General features: G+C 41.8%; 1 protein-coding gene across 6 annotated transcripts in view; it reads left to right on the top strand.

Annotated features, from left to right (window-relative positions):
- The window catches only part of ARHGAP12 (Rho GTPase activating protein 12), a 140679-nt gene that overhangs the window by 2529 nt on the left and 113529 nt on the right, over positions 1-24621 (top strand). For 4 of the 6 annotated variants that reach the window (XM_073334406.1, XM_073334405.1, XM_073334404.1 and 1 more), the window contains exon 2: positions 5541-6291. In XM_073334406.1, the coding sequence (XP_073190507.1) occupies positions 5623-6291 (669 nt within the window). In that variant the 5' untranslated portion in view covers positions 5541-5622. Of the gene's footprint in view, positions 1-3987; positions 4021-5076; positions 5101-5540; positions 6292-24621 lie in introns of those variants that run through there. The other 2 variants (XM_073334402.1, XM_073334403.1) reach the window with 2 other exon arrangements.

The following is a 24621-nucleotide window of genomic DNA, read 5'->3' as shown; positions in this document are numbered from 1 at the left end:
GTGCTGATATTTCAAGATGGGAGGTGCTGTGGAATCTGGGGAAGTAGCTGAGCTATATAGAGTACTTATTTCAGGCCTTATCTGAAAGTTGCACAGATTTAACTAAAGGTGTGGTTTAAAATCAGTTTAAACTTGTGCAAGTCTGTGTAGTCACACTTACTTTAGTTTGAGAGCCTTGTTTCAGTGTAGATTAAATTTTTTTAGAGTTTTGCTAAACTGAAATAAACTACTATTAAACAATCTAAAAGTGTTTACATGCAAATTTATACCAATTTTAAGTAAACTGGTTTAAAAAAGAAACTTTAGTTATATTAGTGCAAATTTGTGCTTAGACAAGGCCCTAGATTTATGGATGAATCTCTTCTGGTAGGGGTATGTGTCTGATAGTGAGGGAATTGTCATCATAAACCCATTATTCCATTAAAATTGGAGAAGTCTTTATGAGAGAGAGACTAAATTTTGGACCTGAGGCCCCTGAATCATGGCTAGGAGAGGGCTTTTTTCCTTTCAGCAAGTCATAAAACCTACCCAATATTGAGTATGTCCTTACAGAATTTAATGGATTCACTATCACAACACAATCACTATCTCTGTGTTGAGAAGTGTTCCATTTCCCCCAGGAAATGGGTGACCTAAAAGATTCTCTGCATGAGTTCTTAATTTTAAAAATCTAACTTAATATATTTTAACTACTTCAGTTCCTGTTATATAGGTAGTATAATTGTATTCTGCATGGTACATCACTTTAGGATGCCACAAGTGCCGTGTAGAGTGCGGGAACTTAATTACTGCCAGACTGCAAGGATGTTGTCAGTCTTTTAAATGCACTCTGGCACCCAGGCTTTCTTTGACCAAAGAAACAAGTATAGATGCTGATCTCGGTCCTGTTGTCAATGGTGAATTTTCTTACTGACTACAGTGTGATCAGTGGGGATCCATTCAGTAACATTAATCTCGTGAATCGGATTTCCCGATACATTCAAATATCAAAGCCTACAGGTGTACACTGTAGAGGAAGTTGCTTCAAGTAATACTTAAAACACATACACTGCACTTTCTTTCTGAGGATCTCAAAGCACTTTACCATAGTGGGAATGTATTATCATTTTACCGAGTATGGGTGGGGGTTGCGGGGAGGAACCGAGTGACAGAGAAGTTCAAAACTTGACCAACTATATCACTTTAGACAGTGACAAAGTCAAGAATAATTCAGGAACTCTTAACTCCATTCGTATATGCTCGCTTCTAGACTACACTAGCATTACTTGTTTGGAAAGGATAACTAAAATTTTATCATTGAGATTTGACAATACTTCCTTACATTGAAGTATCAGAAGATGGGCATTCAGATCCTTGGAAGGGCACAAATTAAATCAGAATCCTTTACTAAGGTAAGAATCCACTAGTGGTGCTACTATAGTTCAGAAAGTCTGTCTTCTGTGGTAGTGTTCATAAGAATGACTATATATACAATGTGTGGTTTCAGAGCAGCTGCCGTGTTAGTCTGTATTCGCAGAAAGAAAAGGACTACCAGTGGCACCTTAGAGACTAACCAATTTATTGAGCATAAGCTTTCGTGAGCTACAGCTCACTTCATCGGATGCATTCAGTGGAAAATACAGTGAGGAGATTTATATACACACAGAACATGAAAAAATGGGTGTTACACACTGTAAGGAGAGTGATGATAACACCCATTTTTTCATGTTCTGTGTGTATATAAATCTCCTCACTGTATTTTCCACTGAATGCATCCGATGAAGTGAGCTGTAGCTCATGAAAGCTTATGCTCAAATAAATTGGTTAGTCTCTAAGTGTATATATACAAAGAAAAGGAGTACTAGTGGCAATCTATTGCATTTTGGGTACGTGTGATAAAGAGCATTGAATTATTTTGATGTTGAGCATTCACAGGATCCACTCATCCTGTTGGTGGGAAACAGAGTTCCAGGCATCCCTATTGCCTTTCACTGTGACAGACAGAAATGGGTCTTACTCACTAGCTTGATCTTGACATGAGCATCTTATAAACCTGCATTAATGGCTCAGTCTAATATGGAATGCACTGATAATAATTAACATGATAATTTCCTTTTCTGTCTTGATAGTCTGTGGTACTCAGACTATTGCAGAAACCTTCATGGGGTGCTTAATGCAGGTCCTTTGACTTATCATCATTCACATTGCAGTATGTTTGAGAGCTGCCATCCCTCTCCTTTCCTTAAGAAATGGGACATGAGACTCTGATACTGATAATAGAGTGGTGGGATTGAACTCTCTTCAGGATTGTTGACTTGTAGTTTGTCTCTGCTCCCATAATACTGTGAGCTTTTTTTTTTTAAAGCAGGGACAGTAGCTTGTATCAGTTTCCATCTTGAAATAACGTTAAGCATTTTGGCTTCTTATGTGAAGTTTAGCTGTTTGTGATGGTGGGGTGCAACATAAAATGATAGCAGCAGTTTCTGTCAGGTGTTACCTTGAAGCAGGGAGCAGCAGTTAGCTGCTGTGAAAGGGAGCAAGCAGTCAGCTTGGAAGAAGCACTAGGAACAGTAAGATTTAATAATTTTAAAAATGGAATATTCCTGTGAGAAGATTTTGAAATTGGGCTGAGGGTAAGAATTTGCTGGAAGCTGGGACAGGAAGCAAGATATTCCTTAAACATATGTAAGTCATAGCCAAAACACCAAGAATTCATAATGGAAGTCTGAAGCTGCAAGCAGAAGGGCAAAGAGGGGGAAAAAGTTACATGTGGAGATTGGAGTTGTGCAGCTGAGGAAAGGTAACAGGTGATCCGAGTTCCTTTGCTGTAAGACCTCTACTTTGATGGAATAGCATAAAAGCTATTCACTTTTTAATCAAAACCATATAATTTTGATAGAAACTTTAACACTGACACAGGCATGTACTTTATAAGCAGAACATCTACACGCACAATCTTAGGCAGTATTTTTGTGCTCTTTTTCAGTTTTGTTTGAACATAATATCTTTTTATTCTGTCAAGTCCCCCAATAAAATCATAATTCTAAGTTTATGATGCTGTTTTTTCACTGGAAATGACTGTAATTAAAAAATCACTCTCATGACATTTCAGGGTGAAGCAGAAGAAGGTGGATTGTAGAAAAAGATACTTGCTTAAGCACCAGTGGCTCCTTATGGACCTCACTACTATGAACTTAGCTCTTTCAACCACATTGGAAGTTTAATAGGAAATAAAGGTGCACAATACATTGAAGGATCAGAGTTACAATTAGCCAAACTGGCAAAGGGAAAAGGATTTGTGTTGTTTTGCTCATTAGAAGAGCCCGCTTCCCTTATTAAAATTTCCTATGTTTGCATAATTAGGCTCCAATCCTGCAGTCACGTCTGTATGGATGGACCCATGTCAGTGTAGAGTTGCATTGATTTCATTCTCTTACAGGGGTAAGCCCATGCAGTTCTGATTGCAGGCTTGGGGCTTTCAGGAGCTCAAAGTTTCTTAAAGAATTTCTATTCCCTAAGCAGTGTGTTCAATAAACTATACATTATTTTATACTTTTTACTTTTTAAAACAAGTATTTTAAAGAAGCTAGCATTGGTTTTTAGACTTTCTGCTCTCTTTTAATGTGTGTTAATCTTTGTCTAATGCTAATCTTAAAGTTTCTTGTTACTAATTTTTTATGCGGTGGCCAGACTAAATTATCATCAGTTGCTCTTTGGAACTCAAATTGTCACTGGATTATGACTAACGCTATAACAGGACTATTAAACAGAGTGCAAGGGCAGATATATATTTGGTTATATTGCCTGGACTATGAGAGACTGAAAGCCCTTTCCAAATTTTCCGTAGAATACATGCATCAAATTAGATAGTTAAAAGAATTAAACATGAGAAAATAAAAAAAAAGGCTTATTGTTTGCTCATTACCCTCCTTCCACATTTCTTGTTGGTTCTGTCCTCTTACTCTATTTCCAGTGTTCTCTTGTTTGTTTTGTCCCCTTCCCTTCTAGCTCTATCTGGGTTGTGCCACACTGTCTTGTGAGGTAAGTAATTAGAGAGTGCTTTAAAAAATCCCAACAAATTAAATTGTGGATGTTTTTAACTGCTTCTAACTGGGCTAAAACCCAAAAACTAGATTGGGAATTTAAAATATCATTTAGAGAGAGATGAGCAAATAACAATCCTAATTAATGGTGTCATGGATGTTGGTAAAGCACACTTAAATCTGCAAGCAGGCCAGTTGCTCCATTATGAAAGCCTGAGTGGAGGCGTTATGCTCTGCATGTGGAAGGGAGAGAGTTCCTTGTAGAGGGATCTATTTGGCCAATACAGAAGAGGTGTTAGTAGCCCTTGAATGGAGTATCATCAAGCCATCCTTGCAAGGATTGCTGGCCTGTCACAAGTTTGTTGGTGTGGGGGGAGAACGATTAAGGGGACTAATGAGTAATTCTGGGAACTCTGAAAGGGGCCTCAGAGGACTTCTTGGGACCAGAGAAAGGGCGGCAAAATAAGCAAACCAGCCAGTCTCCTTCTGAAGACTTAATTATAGGAGAAGTCGCACTGTTCCATGAAGAATTTTAAGCTTGTACGTAAGCAAGCGATTGACTCGAGCTAAAAAAACCACTGATCTCCTTTGCTAAGTAACAGAAACAATAGGCTTAATAGGTAGCTTGCAGATAGTAAGAGGGTCATGAGCATAGGAGGGTAGAAGTTGTGGCTAGGGTTGCCAATCCTGGTTTCTCAGGGACTCTTCTGGAATCAAACTCTATCTCCTGGAGGCTACTGAAGCCAAACCAGGAGATTTTAGGTGCTAAAAGTCCGGCGGTGTAGTGGGGCAAAGGCAGGCTCCCTCCCTGCCCTGGCTCCACACCGCTCACAGAAGCAGGCCGCATGTCCCTGCGGCCCCTTGAGGGCCCAGGGGATCTCCATGTGTTCTCTTCTCCTCCTCTTCCCCCCCCCCCCCCAGTGCCAACTCTGCAGTTCCAATTGGCCGGGAACCGTGGCCAGTGGGAGCTGTGGGGGTGGCGCCTGTGGGCGGTGCCGGTGTGTGGAGACCTCCTGGCCCCCCTCTCTATGAGCCGCTGCCAGAGGGATGTGCTGGTTGCTTTTGGGAGCCACGAGAGGTAAGCACCGCCTGGCCGGAGCCCTCACCCCCTCCTGCCCCAGCCCAGAGCCTGCACCCCAACCCCTCCCAAGAGCCTGCACCCCCTCCTGCCCCCCAACCCCCTGCCCCAACCTGGTGAAAGTGTGGGAGGGTGGGGGAGAGCAAGCAACAGAGGGAGGTGGGATGGAGTGAGTGGGGGGCATGGTCTTTGAGAAGGGGTGGGGCGGGGGGGCAAGGGTGTTTGGGTTTGTGCAATTACAGTTGGCAATCCTAGAGATCATGGTTTCCATTGTTTTACTTTCATAAATAGGGTCTCAGATATGATCTTAGTTTCCTTATCAAACTGTTACTACTTGTCGAAAGACTTAAATAATTAATGCAATATGTGGTATTAATTTTGAAACCACTTTTTCCTCAGACATTTTAGGCAATTGACTTTTGTTTTTGTTTTTCTTATAGCTCTATGGATACAAACAGAAAAAACAAGTCATGATGTGCCTTACCTTTCGCCTGGAAAGGTGAATATCTCTTTCAGATAGAGATGGCTGACAAAGCTGGAAAGATCCTCCCAGGACCACTGTACATTGAAGTAGAGTATGATTATGAGTATGAGGCAAAGGATAAAAAGATTGTGATAAAACAAGGGGAGAAATACATTTTAGTGAAAAAGACTAATGATGATTGGTGGCAAGTCAAAAGGGATGAAAATTCCAAGCCCTTCTATGTGCCAGCACAGTATGTGAAAGAAGTAACACGAAAAGCACTAATGCCACCTGTTAAACAATCAGGTGGTCTGCCAAATAGCTCTTTGAAACTGATGCATAGTTTACAGAAGTCGACAGAAAATGTGAACAAGTCTCCAGAGCTTTCTAGTTTTGGAAAATCCTCTCCAGTTCAAGTGTCTGGTCTGGTTCGTGATGCCAATCAGAATCTGGGCCCAGATAGTAGCCCAGGTCAAAATCTTGGCCTGAGCCTGGACCTTGCCCAAAATAATGGAAAACTTAACAGTGAGTTGCAGTCCCCAAAGGTTTCCAGCCAGTACAGGTCTCTGTGTCTGGGCCATTTCACTTGTCCAGAACTCATGGAAATAGAGAAGACCAGCTTCTCACATGAACAGTCCTGTGATTCAGCAGGGGAAAGCTCAGAAAAAGTCCATCAGGATTCAGAATCTGGAGATGAACTCAGTAGCAGCTCCACAGAACAAGTGCAGGTAAGCTTGAAAAGGATCTAAGTGGATTTTTTTTTTCTTTCTCGATTATACATCTTTGATGTAGTTTACTACGGTTTTTAGTTTGCTTCCTAAGTAGAAAGAATAAGAAGATTAAGGTGAAATCTTCATTTCATATTTTTCATCTCATCTAGCATGGCATTGATTTGTCAAGTAAGAAAAACTGGCACGTAGAATTTATTTGTAATAAAAAGTACTTTGCTTTGTGCTCTTATTCTCATTTACAGTGTCCTTGGATATGAATGGCATAGAAGAACTTCAATTAGAACTATTTTTTTCAGTGTTGAACGTGTAATTAGAGATAATGTGAATTTAAGCAGTTCTTAGTGACTCTTTCCTAGAGGAAGCAAGCCCAGTGTTGTTAATTTAAACTTCTGGGATCACTGAACTTTTTAATCCAGATGCATGTGATTGTCAATAGCCACTGCCATCGATTTCTTATGTATATTGCATGTTGGTAATTTGTGAAGTATGGATAGGTGAATGTAATCAATAGCTTAGTGGATATGAAATGGTACTGTTAATGTTGACAGTGTGAAAATATCTCAAGAACATTTCTATCTAGCTTTGAAATTAACTAATGAGCTTTGAAATTAACTAATGGAAACTGGCATATTTGAGTTTTAATTCAGAGATATGCTGAGCTGTGAAAGAAGTAATGGTGGTAAGGGTGGTTTCTTACCAAAGCCAGTTAGTGACGGCTTTAAAAAAATTCTCTTTAGGCTAAAATAGCAAACCCTGGTATCTTGCCTACCTTTGGTTATCTTAGTAGAGTCTGTGTTGGCTTACTAGGGAATGGGCTGGGGAGATCACCAGTTTCTTCCCATAAGGGCTAGAGAGCCATTGACTGGTAATGGCATTTTGACACTGTAGTTCTAGACCAGGGATCTCAAACTCAAATCACCATGAGGACTAGTACATTGGCCCGAGGGCCACATCACTGAAACCTTTTCATACAATGATATAACATTATAGTCAAAAATGAAAAAAAGAAGAGTAATATAGTATGCTATTAAAATCAATGTATTAACTTTTTGAAAACTGAAGAAGTACTTGTGGCACCTTAGAGACTAACCAATTTATTTGAGCATAAGCTTTCGTGAGCTACAGCTCACTTCATTGGATGCATACTGTGGAAAGTGTAGAAGATCTTTTTACATACACGCAAAGCATGAAAAAATACCTCCTCCCACCCCAGTGTCCTGCTGGTAATAGCTTATCTAAAGTGATCACTCTCCTTACAATGTATATGATGGAAATGGCCCAACTTGATTATCATACACATTGTAAGGAGAGTGATCACTTTAGATAAGCTATTAGCAGCAGGAGAGTGGGGTGGGAGGAGGTATTTTTTCATGCTTTGTGTGTATAAAAAGATCTTCTACACTTTCCACAGTATGCATCCGATGAAGTGAGCTGTAGCTCACGAAAGCTTATGCTCAAATAAATTGGTTAGTCTCTAAGATGCCACAATACTCCTTTTCTTTTTGCGAATACAGACGAACACGGCTGTTACTCTGAAACCTGTTTTTAAAAACTGTAATGCGAAGAGGGGTTTTAATAAAATATAAACACCTGTAACTATTCCTTATATGGTCAGTAACACTGATGATGATCTACACTAACAGTCTATCAACATAGCTGTAATGGCAGGAATTTTTTTAAAGTAACTATTCATACAAAATACGTTGCCACTTTTAACAAACATTCTTCCCAACTACTCACAGCAAAGAATCGTACATGCTGAATTTCATACCTCAGACTGCTTGTCTAGTCCATGAGCCCCCACCTCTTTCCACCCCTTCCACAAACCCCCAGCCTCGCCTCTTCTCTTCCTGCTCTCCTGAGTGCGCTGCATCCCTGCTGCTCTCCCCTCCCTCCTGGAAAGTCCTGAGCACCGCCTAACAGCTGTTTGGCAGCAGGAAGTGCTGGAAGGTAGGTGGAGTAGCAGGGATGTGGTGCACTCGGGGGGGAGAGGTGGGGGAAGGTGAGGGGAGTTTGGTGGGCCGCAGGAAATAACTCCCCGGGCCGCGTGCTTGAGACCCTTGTTCTAGACCATTTTGAACCATTAACATAGAAATGTAAGGTTCTGCGTGCTTTTTCCAGTCTGAGAGGTCACTGTAAACAGTGATATACATTATCCCTCTAGTAAATTCTACATTTTCCCACTCTTGCTGTGATACTGTAGCTTCAGTACATACTGACAAACATTGATTATAGTAAGTCAATTTATCAGCACCTATTTAATACCCACAAATATTTTAGTTTAAGGATGGTATTCAAATAAGGGTAGACACTAATTTTAGAAATGAAATCTTGATTATATGGCTGTTTAGCTGGAATCAGTTGGATGAAAAGCCACAATTAAGGCAATTTTCTTTTAGGAAATTCCACAGCATAACTTGCAAAGCTTTGTTACACTGTTTGGTTAACAAGAACCAGTACAGTTGGCTACCTGGACCTTACACATGTACATTTGGATTAGTGGTACATTAGTCTAGTCTAGTATCCTGACTGACAGTGGCCAGTACTAGATGCTTCAGAGGAATGTACAAGGAGCATTGTACTGGACAGTGTCTTAATAAATTGCCAAGTGGGATAGTGGCAATATTTTCTTAATCCCATTCAATGAGAGGTTGGCTTATGCATTGAATCATGAGTATTTGTATCCCCTAAAACTTTAACCAATAAAATATAACGGTGGGTGTTCTTGTTATATGTATAATCCTTTTTGATCCTACTAGTCGCCTCATCTCAAAGATGCATTAGAATTGGAAAAGATATAGAGAAGGGCAACAAAAATGATTAGGGGTATGGAACAGCTTTGGTATGAGGAGAGATTAAAAAACATGGGACTTTTCAGTTTGGAAAAGAGATGACTAAAAGGGGTATGATAGAGGTCTATATAATCTTGACTGGTGTGAAGAAAGTGAATAAGGAGCTATTATTTACTCCTTCACATAACACACAAATTAGGGGTCACCCAATGAAATTAATAGGCAGTAGGTTTAAAACAAACAAGTAGTTCTTCACACAACACACAATTATCCTTTGGAACTCATTGCCAGGGGATGTTGTGAAAGACAAAACTAAAGCAGGGTTCAAAAAAGAACTAGATAAATTCATGGAGGATAAGTCAAGCCATGGTTGTTAGCCAGGATGATCAGGGATGCAACCCCATGCTGTGAGTGTCCACAGCTTCAGCTTGCCAGAAGCTGGAAGTGGATGATAGGGGATGGATCACTTGACTGTCTGCCTGCCTGCTCTGTTCATTCCCTCTGAAGCACCTGGCACTGGCCACTGTCGGAAGACAGGATACTGGGCTAGATGGACCATTGGTATGACCCTGGATGGCCGTTCTTATGTACAAAACTGTTGGCCTCTGTTTTGAGGCATTGTGTTCTATGGGTTATGGTTGTCTTTTTTTTTTTTTTTTAATTAAGGTGGCTGCCTTTCATTTTCATTGACCCTTTTCCTTGCATAATGAGAAGGGATAAATAGGATCACTGGATTTATTTTCTCCATATTGTAAATTTTTTATATATTGCTACTATGTCCTCATTTATTTAGCCTTTGAACTGTCACACTTCTCTAGGTTTTTTTTTTTAAAGTGTGATCTTTTAAAGCAACATGTTTTATCCACTGCAAACTGAGAGCAAACTGTACCACAGAGAACAAGTAAGGATGAAATGTATATTTAACTGCTCTTTCAGCATTGGCAAAATATTTAGTGGCCCATCAGCTGTTGATATAATGACTTCCAAATTCATGACCAGGATGAGAGAACCCTTTTTAAAAGGGTACTCTAGTTAAAACACTTTTTTTGGTGCTTTCTATATTGCTTTATACAATCCTACTAAAATGGGAAGAAACATCATATTAGAAGAAGCAAATCCAGTCAATTCCATTTGTAGTACAACTAGATGCTGTTAGCATTGCATGGCTGATCATGTTGTCACACTTATTTATGTTTACAGTTTAGTCTTCAGCTAATTTTGGCAATATTAGTAACAAACAAATACTTTTTCAGTGAACTGAATATGCTAATCTTCATACATTTCTGAGGCGTTGGAGAGGAAAAAGGCCAATGTCATGGATACTTCTAGTATCCACTGTGTTTGGTGATGGAAATCTTCATGGTGTTAAAAATGGTGTGACTTTTATGATTTCAGCTGTGAAAAAACATGGTTATGGTTTATTAATATTGCTGTGGAGCTGTCTTTTACTCTCATTGCCTTAGGAAACAAGCAAGCAAATATTCAATGTGGTTTGCAATTTTCTCTTTTAAAGCAGTGGAGTAACTTAATCTCATCATATGGAATCACAATCTCATTAAATATAATTTTAAATATTTGACATTTATGAGCCAAAGGGTTTAAAGCAGTGGTAGTGTTGATGTCATTGTTACTGTGTTGGCTTGGTTTAGATATTAGAAATGCCAGCCTTCTCCACTGGAATGTCCCTCATGCTTTCAATAATCAGCATTGTTCAGCAGAAGTCAGCTGTGCAGAAATTAATGGCTTAGAAAGCTGTTTTTATTGCTCTCAGTCTGTAGTCAGAACATGAAGTTCCAAATCTGCATACACAAATGCTTATTTTAATTTCACAAGGCAAGCCGAATCCTTTCTTTTTCATTGTGGAGTCCAGTCTTACGCAGTCTGTATCATAATAAACTTTGCAGTACTATCAGAAGTTCACATTTATCTCCTTTGATTGATTGATTTAACTTTTAGCCAAAAGCAAGAACGGTTTTATTGAAATTGTTAAAATGTACCATGCTTGTTGTCTTAAAAGATCTATGGTTTAATTATTGTCTGTAATGAGGGATTTGGGATTTTAAGATTTTCTTCAGAAAAATTGAGAGGGGAATTTATCAGCAAATGTAAACCAAAGTTTCTAGGTATGTTTCTGAAACTGTTTTTCACAGGTCTTAGAGTGCACCATTTCTGTAATGGTTTTAGGAAGGGATGTGTATGAGCTTGGGTGAGATGGGTATGGCCTGCTTAATACTTTTGCCACAGCGGAGTGAGCTTTTAAGTGTCTCAGAATCTTAGAATACATTTTTATACAGTTTTTGGCATTGATATATACTATAAAGTTTTATTGCAGGGGGAAGCTTAGAATCTAATGTGCTCATTACCATGGTGTCTACCTAGCCTCTCAATTCAGTACTAAAGGGTCGATTCCTGCCTCCGATTGGCCTAGTATTAGCCTTCATTGCCCCACTTGTTAAATTCTCAGACAAGTACCTTTGTGTACTTTCTCAAACTCATGCTTGGAAAGAGCTTTCTGTAAATGTTTGCAAAACTAACTCTCTTTCCTCCCCCAAAGCACTCCTTAAAGCTCTCCTTTGCTGTGATACCTACAAAAAACTTGACAATAGTTAGTCATGACCTATCAGGCTGCCTAGTATTGTCTCACTGTTTACTTGTACTCCCTGTTGATTAGTCTGTACCCATCTGTTCTCTTGCCTTATACTTAAATTGTAAGTCCCTTGGGGACAGGGACTGTCCTTTTGTTGTTTGTATAGCACCTAATGCAATGAGTTCCTGGTCTATGATTGGGGCTGCTTGGCACTATGGTAATGATGATGATAATAGGCAGCTATGAAACTGTGAAGACACACTACGTTGGGGGGATTATAGTCTTCCACATTCTGAGTCTTTGCCAGTAGCATAAGTGTGGAGTATGTGTGTGGGTTTTGGATTATTTTTCATATCCTTTCGTCAGGGGGTATTGTTATTGTGGGAAGAATTTTGTAAAGAGATGGTTCTTAAACTATACTCTTGTGAATTCTGGGGTCATCTTGTTTTCTTTTGGAGGGGAATGCTGTACCTGGGGACCAGTCACTAAGGATTGTCTCATCGTTCTGTCAGCTGCAGAGGCTCTGAAGAATGCAACTGTTGTGGGTTTAGGCTTCATAGAGAGGGGGATATAGTCCAAGTCACAGCCAGTCCCATCCGGTTGAGAGCTCTGTAGGTTAGGACCAAGTCCTTGAAGTAAAGACACTGGTAGGAAGCCAATGTAACACAGATATCCAGAAAGGTTTGGAGTTGACATTGTCAGTGATGGGAAAAGATTCTTAGTGGTTGAAATTCATATTTACTAGAGGTTGATGGGGAGATGGCAATGTGAATGCTGGGGAATTTGCTACTGAAGGCCTGAACAAGTATTCTGGTGTTGTGGCCAGGAAGAAAACATTAGATATTAGAATTATTATGGACAAAGAAGCAGTTGTAGTTGGATGTAGCCTGGATGTGTAGGCAAGGGGAGTGGGAGGAGTCAAATGAACACTAAGTTATGGGCTTGAATTATAGGAAGGATGGTGATGCTGTTTTACAGTGACCGGGGAGGGCTTGTGAGGAAACTAGTTCAGAAATAGTCACTTTAAATTGAGAGCAGGATGTGTGGGAGGAGATGCCAAAGATCAGTAGCAGTGGGGTTGGATGGAAGAAGACAGGTCGGGAGTGGATGGGAAGATCTAGGAGTCATTGACATAAAGATGATGGTGCTTGAAGCTGGGAGGGCAAATGAGGTTACCCAAGAGAAAAAGTGTGTGAGGAGGAGGGAGCCAAGGATAGAACCATGTGGGACCCCATGGAAGGGGGCGGGGAGGAAGGGGTTGGAAAAATCTTCCTCCAAGAGACTGGAATGAAGGAATATCTAAAAAAGAAGGGAGGGGAGTAAGGAGAGGAGAACTTTGTTGCCAAAGGTGGACAAGATCAAGAGAGAATGTGAATATGATAAAAAGTGTCAACAGCAGAGAGATAACGGAGGATGAGAATGAAGTAGTGTCATAGCTAGTTGGTATTGAAGAAGTAATTGGAAATCTTGGTGTAACCAATTTGGGTGCAGTAGAGAAGATGGAAACCAGAACAGAGGAGATTCAGAATGAAGTTGGAGTAGAGCCACTTGAGGCAATAGTTGAAGGTGGAATGGTCAATGAATTTAGAGGTAAAGGGCAGAATGGAGATGGGGCCGTAGTTGAATTACCTGTAGATAATTGAACACTACTGTAGTATACAATCCACTTTGTATATCTTGCTTATTGGTCAGGAACTATATAGCAGTGGTTCTCAACCAGGGGTCTGGGGCCCACTTAGGGGGCCCTGAGCAGGTTTCAGGGGGTCCACCAGTCATGGCTGGCATTAGATTCGCTAGGGCCCAAGGCAGAAAGCCAAAGCTCTGCTGCACAGGGCTGAAGCCGAAGCCTGAGCAACACAGCTTTGTGGTGTCCCCTGAAGTGTGGGGCTCCTGGCAGTTGCCCTCCTTGCTACCCCTTAACGCTTTTATATACAGAAAAACAATTGTGGCACAGGTGGGCAGTGAAGTTTTTATAGCATTTTGGGGGGGCCTCAAAAAGAAAAAGGTTGAGAATCTATTCTATAGTAACAGGTTTCAGAGTGGTAGCCGCGTTAGTCTGTATCAGCGAAAATAACGAGGAGCACTTGTGGCACCTTCTAAAACCCATGGAGTGGAAAATACAGTAGGAAGATATAACAGTACATGAAAAGATGGGAGTTGCCTTACCAAGTGGGGGGTTGAGACAATTATCAACAGGACAAAAAAATCACTTTTGTAGTGGTAATCAGGGTGGCTCATTAGGCCCGAATAAAGACTGGGAGTGGATGGGTCACTACAAAAACTAAACTAATTTCCCCATGCTAATTTCACACCTTCTTTGTCATCTGTTTGAAGTGAGCCACCCCGGATTACCTTTGATAAGTGATTTTTTTTGGTCCTATTGATAATAGCCCACTTTAATTGAATTGTCTTGACCCCTCCACTTGGTAAGGCAACTCCCATCTTTTCATGTACTGTTATATATATCTTCCTACTGTATTTTCCACTCCATGCATCTGATGAAGTGGGTTTTAGCCCACAAAAGCTTAACAAATAAATTTGTTAGTCTCTAAAGTGCCACAAGTACTCCTCATTGTTTTTGCTCTATAGTAATAAATCTTCAACAAAAACAAATTTAAACATTCAGTTCTGTTCTACTTGGCTCTTTGTCATGGCCATCTGCAGTAAAAGAATGAAACAGGAAGGAAAATGTAGTCATTTTGTTGTGAATTGAATGTTCTATCTTGGCTTCCCAGTAGCTTCTTTCTCTGTGTGTGATTAAGAGAACTGAATAAACTGGTAGAGTCATAAGTAGCAAGTGATATTTTCCCCTGATTTATCTGCTTCTGTAGTAATCTTAGTGTCTGGAAGATGTAGTGCACAAATCATTTTGGAGTTTATATTAGCTGTAAATGTAAAGCAGCTGGAATATGCCCAATAATGACAGCAGTAGCATACCTTTCTGATCACTGGAGTTAGTCTCTATTGTCATTTATCTTGAAAGAGCATCTATATGACTGTTCTAAAGGTGGTTTATAAAAACGAGTTGCACCAATTGCACCATAATTAATATTTTGATTAAAATATTGAGCATATGACTTAATCCTGTAAAGTAACTTCTGTAATGAAATCATGAGCAAGTTTGGGTACCATCTGCTCTGCAGTTATATTGTACACAAATTGATTAATAGCTTCAGCATGGAGCATGATCAGACTTTAAGGTTATGTTCTATTGCAACATGCCTCTAGTTGGCACATTCAGTTTTAGAATTTGTGTTCCCGTTTTCCACTTAACTTATGTTCTGTACCCATTTGTGATTTGAATAAGCATGTGCTTAACACCTTTTTAGATTATAGTACTTTAATGTTGTTTAACAATTCCCTCAGATTTTTAAACCTGTGTAAATTTGCTGAATCTGGGTAATCTTCCTAAGGGCATGCCTGATGCCTCTATGGTGATGGCGAGGAACTTCCTCGCTTTTCGCATCCCCTCCTCTTTTTTTGTTGTTAGGGAAGTGACCCTGACTCCTTGAAAGAGCTAAACCTTTTGTTATGCTGATTAAATGTTATCTTTTCCTGTTCATAGAAAAGTTGGAATCATTACAAATATAGACAGTGACCTATTTGCAAAGATTGCTCTGTCTTTTATCCTCTTTAGTAATTGACTATTGCATAAACTATGAAGCGCTAAAGTGGATTATCAGTAGGATGTCTGTCTTGCTTTGATTAATTCTGAGTAGTAAAGATCCCACAAATGGAGCTGACTTTTACCTCTACAGTTTCTATAGAAAACGCTATAATTTTGTTTTTGATTACATTAAAACATAGTAAGTTACACATTTTTCTAAATAAAACTAGTTATGTATACTGGTAAATTTCTTTATGGGAAATCACAGAATGCTGTTTCCTCTTAATTAGCAGACTAACTTAATTAGGCCTCTAAATACAGGGGAGTTGTCAAGTTCTCTAGGTCCCAGATTTAACCTGCTTTTATTGTTGGAAATGTGCTGCTTATTCTGCTTGTCTTTATTTTTAATGCACAGGGTCCAGCAATTAGTAATTTTGAGGCGGGATATTGAAAGTATTCTATTTACAGGACGTATACTTAATCACACTGGGCATGTACACCAAATTCTAGGGCTGCATATATAGCTTGGTTAATATAGATCCCAGATGTGCCACGTGTAATATTTAAAACCCACTTAAAACAAAAGCTCTGCCAGAATAATTAACATTCTCTCTCTCCCCTCTTTCACCTACCCTTGGAAATTATGCTCTCTGTAGTAGGACAACATTTTGTCTGGTATAGTTAAGATTTTTAAAGGCAATATTAAATTTAGGACCAAAAACTACTTGTAATTTAAGGTATTTTTTGCAAAACACTAAAATGAATAGACTTGTCTTTTCTTCAGTTATTGCATCTAGCATTTCATATTCAGCCTGAAGTGTTTTCTAAGTGACTATCAGTGCTATAGTGCTATCAGTCCAGCACCTCTCCTATGGGTGTAAGCTTTTCTACACTAAATTGTCCTTCAAGTGGCAGGATTGGGGTCACCTCCGAGATAAGAGAAGTTCAATTTCCTTGGCTTCTCTGCGTCTAACAAGGGCTCTAATCATGTTCAAAATAGCTGATGTCAACATCTCTTTGACAAATTGTAATGAAACCAATAGCTCTCTTTGTATCAGCCAGCAGATGGTACTCCCTTTCAGTCACAACTGATATTCCTGTATTCAAATGAGTGATTTACAGCAGAAAGGTTCCATGTTTCATTATTATTCCTTGACCCATCCATTCCCTTCATAGTGATGCTTTAGTGTTATGAATTTACTTTTTACTTTTCCTTTAGCAAAACAGTCTCTGGCTTTCTTTTCTACAACAGCAAGTATTTTTGAGAGTTGAGGTGGCTTGATCTTTACTACAGATCAATGGAAAAATCAAACTGAGATAGAGGGAAGGCTTTAATTGGCTTTTTTTAAAATACTGGAATGGTAGTAATTTCAAGTGGTTGCATGTCTCTCAACTGAATAGATAGTTTAGTGAAATGCAAACCTACTTTTAGTATAGGCAATCTTATTTTACATTTTTGTAATTTCTGAATTAGAATTCATAGTTGAAAAGTCAAGAGAAGATCAATTTTTGTACTTGACGGTTGTTAGTACTTTGTTTCTTATTGAATTTTTGTGCGTGTAAGACTCATGGTAATGTAGAACTCGTTAAGACATCAGTTTATACTGGTAAATTTGAATTGATTTGATCCCACATTAACAACTGAAATTGCTTCAGTTGGAGTTGCATTACTTGATGCCTTATCTTGGGCAGCAAAGCTGAAGTGCTTAATTTTGTATCTTTCCAGATACTCTTTGTCTGGTAGCTGAAGTCTAGAAAAAGGTTTCTCACACTTTCAGTGTGATTTACCCCATGAGCTTCCCAAAGGCTTTGCATAGTACCTGCCAGGAAATTAGTTCCTGCATCTGTGAGGATGTCGGAGGGCCAACCTACCCTGGCAAAAAATGTCTGTTAGTGCCTGGCACACACTTTTAGCCCTGGTGTTGCTTAGAGCTACTACTTCTGGCCATCGGGTGGAAAAATCCATGAAAGTCAGTATGTACTGCTTTCCTCTGGGTGTCTTTTTCGGAAAAGGACCGAGAATATCCACAGCTACTCAGTAAAATGGAACCTCGATGGGGAGTGGCTATAGAGGGGCTTTGACCTGGTCTTGGGGTTTTCCAACTCTTTGGCACACTGCACAAGACCGGACACAGGTAGAAACATCCTTGCCCATTCCCTCCCAGTGGAGCGACTTTCCCAAATGGTCTTTGGTCCTGTTCACCCCAGCATGGACACTAGGATGATCATGGGCTAAACTTAATAGCTTTACCCGGTACTTAGTTGGAACTACCAGCTGTCTCTGAGGATGCCAGTCTTCCTGGTTTCCACCAGAAAGAGTTTTCTTGTACAAAAGTCCTCTTTCTACAACAAACTTGGATCAATTAGAAGAGCTGAGAGGCGGTGGGTTGCTCTGTGCCGCCATCCAAGCTCTTTGGAGGCTTTCATCTGCTTTCTGTTCGATCTGGAACTGTTCCCTTGATGCTGGAGACATCAATTCCTCATAGGATTGTGGATCTGGGCTTGGTCCCTCTGGAAGCGATGTAGGGGATGGGGCTGTTTCCATTGACTGTGAATCGCTTTCCACTGGTGCACTACGTTGGGGTTCAGGCTCCGGCTGAGCCTCTTGTGTAGGGTTATCGACTGCTGCCGGTTCAGGTTCGGTGGGGCCCTCTGTTGTTGGGGTTGCAAGTGCTGGATTCAGTGCTGGCAATGGTTCTGGTGCTGGTTGTTTCTCCGGTTCTGGGACTGGCTCTGTCTGGGTCTCTGGGACTGGATCCACTACTGCCATTGCAGACGTTGGCATGGGGTCCGGTTCCATCACCTCTGACCAGGTCCTGGTAGAAGTTTCCGGAACAGAGCTAGGCGTGACAGCTCGCTTAGCCTGGCTGCGGGTGACCATTCCCACCCTCTTGGCTAGCTTCACATGATTGGCCAAGTCTTCCCCCAACAGCATGGGGATGGGATAATCATCATAATAATCATCATAGACTGCAAAAGTCCACGTTCCTGACCAGCCCTTGTACTGGACAGGCAACTTGGCTGTAGGCAAATTGAAAGAGTTGGACTTGAAGGGTTGAATTGTTACTTGGATCTCTGGGTCGATTAAATTGTGGTCCACTAAGGAAGCATGGATAGCCGACACTTGTACTCCGGTGTCCCTCCAAGCGGTGACCTTCTTCCCGCCCACACTCACAGTTTCCCTCCGCTCTGAGGGTATCTGGGAGGCATCTGTGCCTGAGGACCTCTGGTGTGATTCCAGTGCAATGAACTGTAATCTGTTGGGGTTCTTGGGGCAGTTGGCCTTTACGTGCCCTGGCTCGTTACATTTAAAACATCGTCCAGCTGACGGGTCACAGGGGTGAGGTGGGTTGCTGGAGATAAGCTGGAGACTGTGTGGCAGGACGATAAGGTGTCTGGAGTGTTCCTTGGTGTGTAGTTGGGGTCTTGGGCCCTCCCTGGTGGTAGGGTGAGGTCGGAGGTTGTCCCTTCTGGTCTCCGCTCCAACTGTGACTAGTTTTTTTTTTCTTCTCTGCCACCTCCACCCATTTGGCTCCAATCTCCCCTGCCTCGATTACAGTTGTGGGTTTCCCATCTAGGATGTATCTTTCTATTTCCTCAGGAACACCCTCTAGGAACTGCTCCATTTGCATTAGGAAGGGCAACTCTTCTGGAGATTTAACACTTGCTCCCGATATCCAGGCATCCCAGTGTTTCACAATGTGGTAGGCATGTCAGGTAAATGACACGTCTGGTTTCCACCTTAGGGCTATGAACCCGCCGATGGGAATGCCCGGGAGTTAGCCCCATTCTGACTCTTGCCTTGGTTTTAAACAGTTCATACTGGTTCATGTGTTCCTTAGGCATTTCAGTCGCCACCTCTGCTAACGGTCCACTGAGCTGCGGCCTCAGCTCTACCACGTACTGGTCTGTAGAGATGCTGTACCCAAGGCAGGCCCTTTCAAAGTTTTCTAAGAAGACCTCGGTATCATCGCCTGCCTTGTAGATGGGGAACTTCCTGGGATAGGAAGTGGTACCTGGAGAAGGATTGCTAGGGTTTGTTGGTATATTCTGCTGAGCCTTTGCCTTCTCCTTCTTTGGAGGGTTGGGCCAAAAGAAATCTGATGAGGTTCAATAAGGATAAGTGCAGGGTCCTGCACTTAGGACGGAAGAACCCAATGCACCGCTACAGACTAGGGACCGAATGGCTAGGCAGCAGTTCTGCGGAAAACTAGGGGTGACAGTGGACGAGAAGCTGGATATGAGTCAGCAGTGTGCCCTTGTTGCCAAGAAGGCCAATGGCATTTTGGGATGTATAAGTAGGGGCATAGCAAGCAGATCGAGGGACGTGATCGTTCCCCTCTATTCGACATTGGTGAGGCCTCATCTGGAGTACTGTGTCCAGTTTTGGGCCCCACACTACAAGAAGGATGTGGATAAATTGGAGAGAGTCCAGCGAAGGGCAGCAAAAATGATTAGGGGTCTGGAACACATGACTTATGAGAGGCTGAGGGAGCTGGGATTGTTTAGCCTGCAGAAGAGAAGAATGAGGCGGGATTTGATAGCTGCTTTCAACTACCTGAAAGGGGGTTCCAAAGAGGATGGCTCTAGACTGTTCTCAATGGTAGCAGATGACAGAACGAGGAGTAATGGTCTCAAGTTGCAGTGGGGGAGGTTTAGGTTGGATATTAGGAAAAACTTTTTCACTAAGAGGGTGGTGAAACACTGGAATGCGTTACCTAGGGAGGTGGTAGAATCTCCTTCCTTAGAGGTTTTTAAGGTCAGGCTTGACAAAGCCCTGGCTGGGATGATTTAACTGGGAATTGGTCCTGCTTTTGAGCAGGGGGTTGGACTAGATGACCTTCAGGGGTCCCTTCCAACCCTGATATTCTATTCTATGATTCTCCATCTCCAGTGCATGCTTCCTCTCTTTTTTTCCTTTTCCTCCTTAGCATGCTTCCTCTCTTGTGGGCAGCCTACATTTCATTTTCCTTTGCCTCCATTTCTGTCCTGTGGGCAGCCTCTTTGGCTTTTTCTCCCTTGGGTTCTGTCGTCTTAGCTTCTCTGTTTTTAACTAACTTTGCACCCGAGAGTTAAAAAACAAACAAACAAACAAAAAACTGTTTTGTAAAATTTAGTTGTGCTGTAATGTGATACCTATGTTCTCTGATAGCTATTCTCAGCCTACAGAAAAATCTTTTAAAAAAAACTAACACCTTTGTCTCCAGGCAAATAGACAGAAAACCCCTCTAGCTGCTCTTAGCTTAAAACAAACAAACAAAAAGCACCCTCTTCAGGTCTGTGAAAAACTTGTGAATTTCCCTGCAGGAGGTTAACTACCCTGCCTTTAGGTAGAGGAAACTCCAGCTCAGAAAAGAAAGATCCCTTTTGTTATGCCTGTTGCTCTGGCCCCCAGGCAGAGACAGAAAAACTCTAATTGTTTTCAGCTTAAAACCTGCTTCCAAGCAGCCCAAAGGGGGGGAAAAATCCTTTTAAAATCCTACTGTGCTTCTGCTTCAGAATGATCTTAAAAAAAATCTCAAAATGATCCCACCACTCTGCCACCATGTCAAGGTTCCTTCCCCACTCTGAACTCTATGGTACAGATGTGGGGATCTGCATGAAAGACCCTCCTAAGCTTATTCTTACCAGCTTAGGTTAAAAACTTCCTCAAGGTACAAACTTTGCCTTGTCCTTGAACCCTATGCTGCCACCACCAAGCGTGTTAAAGAACAGGGAAAGAACCCGCTTGGAGACGTCTTCCCTCCCAAGCCCTACACCCCCTTTCCTGGGGAAGGGTTGATAAAAATCCTCACCAATTTGCATAGGTGAAACAGACCCAAACCCTTGGATCTTAAGAACAATGAAAAATAAATCAGGTTCTTAAAAGAAGAATTTTAATTTAAAGAAGTAAAAGAATCACCTCTGTAAAATCAGGATGGTAAATACCTTACAGGGTAATCAGATTCAAAACGTAGAGAATCCCTCTAGGCAAAACCTTAAGTTACAAAAAGACACAAAAACAGGAATATATATTCCATTCAGCACAACCTATTTTACCAGCCATTTAACAAAAGGAAATCTAATGCATTTCTAGCTAGATTACTTACTAACTTAACAACAAGTTCTGAGGAGTTATGAAGAGCATTCCTGATCTGTTCCCGACAAAAGCATCACACAGACAGACAGCCTTTGTTCCCTCCCCCCCCCTTCAGCTTTGAAAGTAACTTGTCTCCTCATTGGTCATTTTGGTCAGGTGCCAGTGAGGTTATCTTAGCTTCTTGACCCTTTATAGGTGAAAGGGTTTTGCCTCTGGCCAGGAGGGATTTTATAGTTCTGTATATAGAAAGGTGGTTACCCTTTCCTTTATATTCATGACATCAGTAATGGATGAATGGAAATGGTAAGGCAAAACTGAAATACTACACTTTCAACTCTAGTGAAACTACTAGCTATTTCTGTACCATTGGCAGGCAAGCATGTAATGGTGTGCTGCCAGCAATGTGATGAAAGCATTGAAGTCTCAGGTTGAGCCAAAGGCAGTATTATGTTGGTCTCTAAGGGAAAGTTTCAGATTCTGTAATGCCAGTCACCTATTTCTCATCCTACCATCCACTCTATCTTGTTGCATTGTCAACCCCTCCCTTGCTGAAAATTGAAAAACCACAACTCAGTCCTTCAAATCCCTACTGAACTGCTACAGTGATACCTATAGAACACTGCCAGCTGAATGGCTAAGCACAGGGTGAGCTGAGACTGCTGCTACTAATCTGTTTGCTTGTTTCCATTAAAAAAAAAGTCTCTATATAAAAATTGTCCATATAGCTTGTGACCCGGTGTGCCTGAGGTAGCCCTCACTGGAAATGCCAAGGGCAGGGCAGGCTGCACAAAGGAGAGCGGATACTCCCAAGACTGGTGGGTAACACTGAAGTTAAACTCCCCAACCAGTCACAAACTGTACTTCTGATCCCCACGCTGGTTATCAAGAAGACAAGAAAAGAAAAGAATCACACAGCCCCCTGATTGCATTCCAGTTCTCTGGCTCTCAATCTGCACCTAGGTCCAGTACAGTGAGAAGTTATTTTAAAACTCTGCTCACTATACAAAATGTTCTTCTGACCTCCAAAGGGCCAGCCATATTGCCAGGTCAGTTGGATCTTACCCAAAATACCGTGTTGCCAGCCAATCCTTTAGTGTCTAAAACTAAAGGTTTATTATAAAGAAAAAAGAACAAGAAGAGAGTTAAGTGGTAAAGCACTCACATACATACAAAGACTTCAGAGGTCATATGTCAGGTTCTTAGCAGTATTGGTGAGTTTGCTGGCTTGCAAGTCCCTCTGGAACACTTCCACAGTTTGGATGGGTCATTCAGTCAGAGCTTGGTTTATAGAAAAGATACTCCAGAGGTAAGAAGCAGGAATGAAGACAAAATGGAAAAGATGCAGCTGCCTTTTAATAGTCTCTTGCTATGCGGCTTGTACTTCCTTTATCCCAAACACAAGCTTCCCAGCAGATGGCATGGAAGCCTCACTAGCAATGTTAAAGTGCTGCTGCAGCAGCACTTTAACGTGGCTGTGTAGTTGTGGCACCAGCGCTGGGAGAGAGCTCTCCCAGCGCTATAAAAACCCCACCCCCACAGGGGAGTAGCTACCAGTGCACTGTCTACACCGCCACTTTATAATTCTGAAACTTGCAGTGCTCGGGGGGGTGGGGGGTGTGTTTTTTCAGACCCTTGAGCGACAAAGTTTCAGCACTGTAAAGTGGCAGTGTAGACAAGGCCTCAGAGTTCTCTGTGCAGACAGGCATACCACATGCTGCCTTACTGACTCATAAGGTGTCTTCCCTGGTTCCTTTTAATGGGTTCATTGTACAGTTCATGGTCCTTGAGGGGCCGTCAAACAGGCTAAGCAGTGCTGATGTCAATCTGTCTGGGGGTGTCACCCAGAAACACAGCACAAGTTTGGAAATACAGATATACCCTACAAATCTATAACTCCAATACAAAGGTCATACAAACATATAAACAAGGTTATCCTACTTGGCAAATAGTAGCATTTTTGCAGATACCTCACATGACACATCTGGTCAGATTCCTTGCAATTTAATAATAATGTCAACAATACCATAAAGTGTTCCACATATTCCATACAGAGGAAGGTTTTTTTTGTGTGTGGGGGCGGGGGGAGGAGTGCTCAGCAGGGCCAGGGCCAAGACCAGCTCCCACAGGGGGCAGAAAGGGAGTGTTATGCTTGCAGGCCTGCTCAGTCCCCCCAGACCAGCTCCGCCTCTCTCACCAGCTCCTTCCCCCGTCCCCAGTTCCGCTTCCGCCTTCAGCCCAAGATCTGCTGCTAAGGAAGCCTTGGCTGTGCAGTAATGGGGTGGGGGGAAGCGTGGTGCCCGTGACTGAAAAAATTTGAGCACTACTGCACTAAGTGCTGTACTTGCTGGCTTTTCTGTTAGAGAAGAGTATTGAAAGTTATTTTTGAGGTGGAAATAGGGAGTGAGGTGGGGAAGGAGAGAGTATGCTTGCCTACAAAGTAATAGCAGATATTTTACCCAAATAACAGAGAATTACCCAAATACAGATGACTTTATACGGGACTTTGAAACTTTAGGGGTTCCAAATTTTGGTCATGCTGTGGGTTGTAATCACTTCACTTATTCCTCCAGTTAATGTAACAGAGTACTATAATTGAAAGGGTTATTAGATTTAGTTAGTTCAATTAGAGTGCATATCTGTGCTAAAAAAGCTCTAAAGCTAAAGTGTGCATTGACTCAGGATCTTCCTATCTTTTAAATGGCAGAAACTTCCTCCCACTTATGTGACTGTAAAATCTCTAATGACTTCCTGTAGCTAACAGTTTAGCTCAGGGGTGGGAAAACTTTTTTTAGCCCAAGGGCAACATCAGAGTTGCAAAACAGTATGGAGGGCCTATCCCACTTCCCTTCCTGCTCCCTCCCTCCCCCCCCTCCGGATCTCACCCCCTATCCAATCCCCCCTGTCTCCTGCCCCCCCTCCTGGACCTCCTGCCCCTTATCCAACCCTCCGCCCCCTTATCATGCTGCTCAGAGCGACAGGACAGGCTTATTGGAAAGCCTGGGAGGTGGGCGGGTACAAGCCGTGCTATCCGCACGGTGGCGTGGCTGCAGGGGAGGGGGAACAGTGAGGGAGGGGTTGGGGGCGAGCCTCCCCAGCTGGGAGCTTAGGGGCGAGGCAGGATAGTCCCGCGGGCCGTAGTTAGCCCACCTCTGGTTTAGCTAGTAGGAAAAGTGAAACAAGTTTTGTTAATTTTTCTTTGCTTTTGCTTTTCCATTTTTCCACTTAAGTTTCTGATCAGTTCAAACTGCCTCCATAAACTTTC

This window comes from Lepidochelys kempii, chromosome 2 (assembly GCF_965140265.1).
Source record: "Lepidochelys kempii isolate rLepKem1 chromosome 2, rLepKem1.hap2, whole genome shotgun sequence".
NCBI classification, from domain to species: domain Eukaryota; kingdom Metazoa; phylum Chordata; order Testudines; family Cheloniidae; genus Lepidochelys; species Lepidochelys kempii.
The sequence above is the reverse complement of the archived record's forward strand: the minus strand, read 5'-3'. Positions and strand labels throughout refer to the sequence as shown.